This window comes from Heliangelus exortis, chromosome 14 (genome assembly GCF_036169615.1).
Source record: "Heliangelus exortis chromosome 14, bHelExo1.hap1, whole genome shotgun sequence".
Classification (NCBI taxonomy): domain Eukaryota; kingdom Metazoa; phylum Chordata; class Aves; order Apodiformes; family Trochilidae; genus Heliangelus; species Heliangelus exortis.
Window position 1 is genome coordinate 11,050,419 of NC_092435.1, and position 7,198 is coordinate 11,057,616.

The 7,198-nt window shown below is 53.0% G+C and overlaps 1 protein-coding gene across 1 annotated transcript; it reads right to left on the bottom strand.

Annotated features, from left to right (window-relative positions):
- Positions 1–1,256: 1,256 nt before the first annotated feature.
- POU3F4 (POU class 3 homeobox 4) lies at positions 1,257–4,547 on the bottom strand. The gene has a single exon (XM_071757831.1). It carries the CDS (start codon positions 4,397–4,399, stop codon positions 3,266–3,268), a length of 1,134 nt encoding a protein of 377 aa, XP_071613932.1. The 5' UTR covers positions 4,400–4,547; the 3' UTR covers positions 1,257–3,265.
- Between the last annotated feature and the right edge of the window lie 2,651 nt (positions 4,548–7,198).

Sequence of the window (7,198 nt, forward strand, 5' to 3'; positions counted from 1 at the left end):
AAAAACTCAATAACCAACCTTTCTGCAAACAGGTTGGTTTGTTTTCTCCAAGACTCAGCTTCAAAAAAGGGGAAACAAAAGAAAAGGAAAAAAAAAAGAAAAGAAAAAATGAAAAAAAAAAAAAAAAAAGAGGCTATTTCATTGGTGATGCTGTGAAGTTTGCTGTTTTCCTACCCCCCCTGCAGAGTCCCCCCTTCTGCCGGGGCTGGAGCTTCCCTGGTTCTCCCCCCTGAGCTGTGATTATCTGGGATTATTCCTCCCCAGCAGCCCCGGTGCCCGCCCCGGGGGAGCCGGGGGCGGCCCGGCCCGGGGGGGGTTCAGGAGCCCCGGCAGAGGGTGGGTGTGGGTGGGTGTGTGGAGGGAAGGTGGGAACAAAAGAAACTTCCTTCGTGCCCTGATTCCTGCTCCTCGGGGTGGTGGTGGGGGGATGTGGAGTTAAAAAACCCCATTAGGGTCCCATCGGTCCCTCCCGCGGGCGCGCAGAGCCGCGGTGCGGTGGAGGGGAGCGCGGAGGCAGCGCATACACTGATATGCATTATAGATATAGTTATTTATATATATATATATATATATATACACACAGAGATATAAAAATATAAATACACACATAGAGGCACGCACAACTCTTGCTATAGCCTGGTTATAGCCGCAGCGCCGCATCCTGCCCCGAAAAAAAAAGCCGCAAAAATCCCTTTTCCACCCCAAAAGCGCTTTTTCCGCGGGGCCGCGGCAGGTGGAACCCAGCGCTGCCGGGCTTGGACCCCCCCTCACCCCTCGAACCCCCTCCCCGGGAGGGATCCGGCCCCTCCCGGCAAGGGGAACCCGGGGAGAGAGGGGGGAGCCAAACCAGGGGGGTCCCCACTGCCCCCCCTGCCCGCTCCCCCGGCTCGGCCACCAGAGCACAAACAAACGCAACGTAATTTATAATTTTTTTTTCCTTTTTTTTTTTTTTTTTTTGAAAAAATGTTTATTTAAACCTTTTCCTTTTTTTTTTTTTTTCCTTTACAACAATAAAATATTGCGTCGATATAAACCCCTTGACTAAAACTGGTCGACAACCAAATATTACAGCCACTCATTTTTTTTTTTTCCAACACCCACTTAGGTTTTTTTTCTTTCTTTCTTCCTCAAACGTTTTTTTTTTCCTTTTTTTTTTTAATTTTTTTTTTTAAACATAATGCGGAATTTATTGAAAATAAATAATTGTTGGCAACTGCAATAGGCAATTTTGGATAAAATTGTTGAAAAAAGCAACCTTTAATGAAAATAGCGTTTATTATACATCAGTTACTAAATGAATAAACTAAATGATCTTTCTTTAAATTAATAACTTCCAAAAAACGTTTAATATACAAAACTGTACAGTTATAAAGTTGGCAGAAATAGGCAGGTCCTCAGTGTGGAGTTTATTTTTTTTGTCTTTTTTTCCTTTTTTTTTTTCCCCCCCTTTTTTTTCTTTTTTTTTTTCTTTTCTTTTTCTTTTTTTTTTTTTTTTTTTTTTTTTTTCTTTCTTTTTTAAGGGCTTACTGAAAAATACTTGAAAAATATAAATGTCGAAATGAAAAAATCTGAACGCCGGGGCGGGAGAGAGAAAGAGAGGGGCTGCGCGGGGAGCCGCGGAGCGGGGCTGCACCGGGGGAGGGCAAAAAAGGGAAGGACGAGCCTGGGGGTAGGGGGAGAGCCCGGCCCGGCTGCAGGGAATGAACTTGGCCGTGGACACACACAGGCAGCGATCCCTCTCCGTGGGTGCCCGGGTGCTGGGCACCCCCATACCCCCCCTCCTTGATCCAAATATATCCAGGAGAGGGGGGGTTACAGCTCAGCACTGCCCTGTGCCGAAAAAATGGTTATGGTTGTAGCATCTTGGTGACTTTTTCTTTGTTTGTTTCTTTTTTTTTTTTTTTTTCTCTCTGTTCGCTTTGGGCTTTTTTTTTTGTTGTTGCTTTTGTTGTTTTGTTTTTTTATATATATATAAATAAAAGCTTTTCAACAAATGCAGCATCTCCCTGTGACGCGGAAATAAGCTCAGCGTGAACCCAAACGTGTTTTCTCTGTCCCCATCTCCCCCGCCCCCCCCCCCAGAAATCCATCAGACACCTCATTCCTCTTCACTATCGAAACAAAATACAGAGAAACCCATTTCCGAAGCCAAAGCGCAGAAGTATCAAGGTGTTTTACTACAGACCTCTCAGTCTGGCGCTGATCAGAAAGCCCAACTCATCTTCGGAAAGAAAAGGATCGGCCAATCCCCCGGGGTTGTTTGTGATGCTTAATTTCGGGTCAATCTCGTAGAAATGACATTATGATGATTATTATTATGTATATATTTTTTTTTCCTTGGGAGAAGAGGGGAGGCGGGGGGAAAGTCAGGATTGTAACCCCACCGTCTTACGGTGTCGGGAAGTCCTTGAAAAGGCAGAGAAAAGCTGCAACAAATCAGCCTGTTCTTCCATAACCGTGTGCGCGGGGCTCCGCGGGTGCGGAGGGGACCCCCAACTCCTCGGGGGGCTGTGGGGGGAGAGAAGAGGGGTGCAGAAGGAAGGGCCGCGGCTGCCCTGCCCCGTCCCCGCTGGGTGACACAGTCGGTGCGTGGGGAAAGGGAGAAAGGTTTGGACTGATCAATTCGATACAAATTAGGTCACAAATATTGTGTACAGTTTGTAGTAAAACACCTCAGACATTTAAAAACGCTATATAAGTCTTTAAAAATGCAAAACTAGTCTATTGTAAAACAGATTCACCTGAAATACAGCTGATATAACCAAGGCGCTGGAAGGTTATTCATAGGCACACATCTGTCTTTCCTTTTCTGTCGGCTTTTTCTTAATTTTTTTCTTTTTTTCTTTTTTTTTTTTTCCTCGTGGGTTCTCTTTTTTTTTTTTTTTTTTTTCTTTTTAAAAAAGTTTTTTTCTTGTTGTTCTTTTTAACGTTTGTTTTTTTGTTTGTTTTGTTCTGGGGTTTTTTTTTTTTGGTGGTGTTCGTGTTGGTTGGTTGTTTTTTGTTTTTTTTTTTTGTCCATCGTCCTAGCGGAGCCCGAAAACAAACCTTGTCCGCGAGTAAACACCGTGCTCTGATCAGAGGAGGAAAAAAAAGATCGTAGAAGAAGAAGAAGAAAAAAATATTGCCGCTGGATCAGGGAGCCGGGACCCCCCCCGCCGCTCCGCTCCGCTCCGCCGCTCCCGGAGCCCGTCCGTGCCCGCCCCGGCGGCGGCCCCGCGCTGCCCGCAGTCCTGCCCGCAGCCCTGCCCGCCCCAACCGGCCCCGGTCAGAGGTCGTGGCATCCCGTGTCCGTTTTAACGCCGTGGGAATAGACTTCGTGTTGCGGTTGTTCACCCGGCGGGGTCATCCGCTTCTCTTTTTGCCGTCGGTTGCAGAACCAGACCCGCACCACCTCCTTCTCCAGCTGCAGGCTGTCCGCCAGGGAGGAGATCTCTTGGGCGGCCGGCTTGGGACACTTGAGAAAGTGCGTTTCCAAGACGCCCTTGACACTCACCTCGATGGAGGTCCTCTTCTTCCTCTTCCTCCCCTGCGCCGCGATCTTGTCGATGCTGGTGGGGCTGCCGGTGGAGGAGTCGGCCTCCTCCAGCCACTTGTTCAGCAGCGGCTTCAGCTTGCACATGTTCTTGAAGCTGAGCTGCAGGGCCTCGAAGCGGCAGATGGTGGTCTGCGAGAAGACGTTGCCGTAGAGGGTCCCCAGGGCCAAGCCCACGTCGGCCTGGGTGAAGCCCAGCTTGATCCGACGCTGCTTGAACTGCTTGGCGAACTGCTCCAGCTCATCCGAGGTCGGCGTCTCCTCGTCCGAGTGGTCCTGGCAGTGATGCCCGCCCAGCTCGCCGTGCTCCCCGCCGCCCTCGCCCCTCAACCCCGGGTGCAAGCCCTGGGCGGCGGCTGCCGCTGCCGCCGCCGCCGCTGCCGCCGCCGCCGATGTGGGGGGCGGTGGGGTCAGCCCCCCGTGCTCCAGCATGCCGCCCACCGCGAAACCCGCCTGCGAGTAGACGTTGAGGGGCTGCCCGGCGGCGGCGGGGGCCAGCGAGGCGCTGTGGGCCGGGCTGGCCCCCCAAGCGCTGGGATGGTTGGCGTGGGGCGAGTGATGGGAGACGTGGGGCGAGCGGTGATGGATGATGGCGCCCAGCTGCAGGTCCTCCCGGCCCGGTTTGACGTCGGGCTGCTCCAGCGGGCCACCGGCCAGAGCCGAGGGCCAGGGCCCGCCGTCGCTCAGGCTGGTGACCCAGTGGTGCCCCAGCGGGTGCCCATTGCCGGGGACGCCCTGCAGGTACTCGCTCTGCAGCAGCTTCTGCGGGTTGCGGAAGGGGCTCCCCTGCTGCATGCCCGCGCCGTCCGCATGGGCGAGCGAGCCGGAGCCGAGGAGGCTGTAGGGGTTGGAGGCGGCTGTGGCCATGGCCGCCGCGCAGCCCCCACGAGTTATACTGTGGCGGCGACGCCGCTTCAGCCTTTGACATCCACCGGCACGGCGGCCCGGGGCAGCGGCCGAACGGAGATTGACGGGCAAACAGGCCAATGGGAGAGCGCCGCTGGCGGGGCCGCGCCGCCGGGGCCAATCGGAGGGAAGAGGAGGCCGGCGGAGGGGCGGGGCGAAGGCTCCGGCAACCGCGCGGGCCCGAGGCAGGAAGTGAATCACTCCGCCGGCACCGGGGGCCGGGCGCCAGGCGGCCCCGGCGCTTAACTCCTTCCGCGCCGCTATGCGGACCTGGCGGGGGGAGACGGGGAGGAGGGGAAGGGAAAGGGGGGTGGTGTGTGTGTGTATGGGGGTGGGGGGGACGCGGGGCACGGCTTAAATGGGGAGCGATTAGCGCCGGGGGAGCGCACGGCAGAGGTTAAACGGCGGCGCCCCGGCGGCAGCCCTGCGCGACCACCCCGGTGCAGCCCGCGGTTCCTCCGCCGCCCTCGGCCCGCCCGGTCCCGGAGAGTTGCGGTGCCCGGTTCCGTTCCTCTGCGCCGGTGGCTGTTTTGCTAAGCCGCACCGGTCCCGTGCGCAGCCCGGTGCGCTGGCAGAATAATAATAATTATAATAATAAAAATGTCAATAAATCAAAACCAAAATAAACCAACAAAAAAACTTATTCCAAAATAATTTTTTTTTTTTAAAGCCACGAAAAGCGCTTTCCGGCTTCCCCGTCAGTACATCCCCGTGGTTCCTCCTCAAAAGTTTGCGATCCGGAACCTCACGGGCGTTCGGTGAAATAAACCAAACCGAACCAAAACAAAACAAAACCAAAAAAAACAAAAACGGGGGAAAAGGGGAAATCGAGGGGGAAAAGCCGCGTGCGGTCCCCAGCCCCCCTCCCCTTCCCCACCCTCTCTCCCCCACCACCCCAAACCCCCTCCTTCCTCCAAGGGGGTCGGGGCGGGGGGAGCCCGGTGCCCCCCGGCTGGCTGGGGCCCGGCGGGCAGAGCCCCGGAGCCGAGCGGGGCCCCACGGCGGGGCTGGCGGGGGCTCCGGCGGGGAGAGCCAAACCCCCTCGGTCCCTCCGACCCGCTCCCGAGTTAAAAAGTGACCTTTTCCCTGCATAATTTTGGAGGTAACCTAGCTGCGTAATTATATTTGCACTTACAGAAGACTGCATCAGAGTTCCCTTATTGGTTTGAAATTCCATTAAATATATTGCAAGAGCTCCTAGGTTAAGCTTGATTTAAATTTGCATACATTTTCATATATTTAGCAGAAATAAAAGAAGGCTTGCAGCTACCAGAAAGTCATTAAGGCATTAGTTTCTCTGAGAAGACAGATCTGAAGAAAATTCAAGAAAATGAGAAAATAGATATAAATAAGGTGAGAGCGCTCCTCTGATTCCTTTATAGCCGGGTAGCATCGCTTTCCTCATTATAATAATAATAATCACATTAATTTCTCGCCGGGGCTCGGGCGTGCGAGAAGGGGCACAGCCAGGGCTGGCAGCTAAAGAGCGGAGCAGCGCTGCGTGGCTGGGGGCACAATCGCGATATATCGGGGAGCCTGCGGTCCCCGGGAGCATCCCCGGCGGGCGGCTGCTGCGCTGCGCACCCGCGCCCGCTCCGCGCCTGCTGCTGCAGCCCCCCGAGGTTGGAGGAGGGGGGAAGAGATAGGGAAAGGGGGGCAGGGGGTGGGGAGCGCCGCTTGGAAAAGAAATAAAAAATAAAGTTTGCAGTTAGAGGGGGGGGCAAGGGGGCGGAAAACACCCCCGGGAGAGCCCCGTTCCTACCGGCGAGCTCTGCCACCGGAGCAGCGGCGGTCGGCACCGCGGCCGAGCCCTCCGCAGGCGCGGGGGAAGGCGGGGAGGGCAGAGAAAGAGTTATATTAGCAGCTCTCTTTTCTGGTTTGGTTGTGTTGTTGGTTTTTTTTTTTTTCCCTCCTTTCTTTTCCTTTCCCACCCCCCCCACCTCCGCCTTTACAAGCTTTTCGAAATAAATATCACCGGAGCCCGCGGAACTTAAAAAAAAAAAAAAAAAAAAAGAATTCAAATCCGCCCCGAATAAAAATGTAACTAAATTATTCAAAATTAATTTGCACTTTAACTTCCGAAACAATTTTTCAAATCCCATTGCCCGTGAAAATAGATGTTCAGAGCCGCCGTTTAATTAAGGCAGAGTCTCTAGCAGGGAAATAAAACCCCGAAAGTATCATTTTAATATTTGTTGCAAATGTAGCTAAGGCAGAGCCCGGCTCCTCCGCACTCCGCTCCTGGCGGAGGAGACTCTCACCTCGCCTATAGGAGAGCAGGGTGTATTTTAAAGTGTTTTTTATCTGCATATAGTTAAATCTTCTTGCTGTTCTAACTAATCTGCTGGAGAGGGTTTCTTTAGCTCTTTCCTGTCAGTCTAACTTCCCAAGTGTAACAGATGCCGCTCTCAAGCGGTCCTTTCTGCTGCTTTTCTTTATTCAGCCTCGCATATTTCTCCCCATGATCTGGGTTTCCATAGAGAGAGGAATAAAAGGGGGACCATGGCCACAAATCCCCTGCCCCATGCAGAATAAAAGAGCCTTATTCAATAGACGACCCCGTCTGGACATGGGAGAAAAATAAGTACATGCAAAGCTACTGTTGCAAGAATTTGTAACTTATTTTTCATAGACTGAAACCCATTAAAGTTTGGGGTTTGGGTTTTGGTTTGTTTTTTTTTTTAATAGTTTCTGGGTTCAGACCGTTCTCTCCAGACTTCTCCAACCCCCGCACTGGGAGGACCGGAGTTTCCCCAGCAA

Bases quoted from the DNA above. Each gene is read 5' to 3' on its own strand.
- POU3F4 (XM_071757831.1), bottom strand. From the start codon at position 4,399: ATGGCCACAGCCGCCTCCAACCCCTACAGCCTCCTCGGCTCCGGCTCG.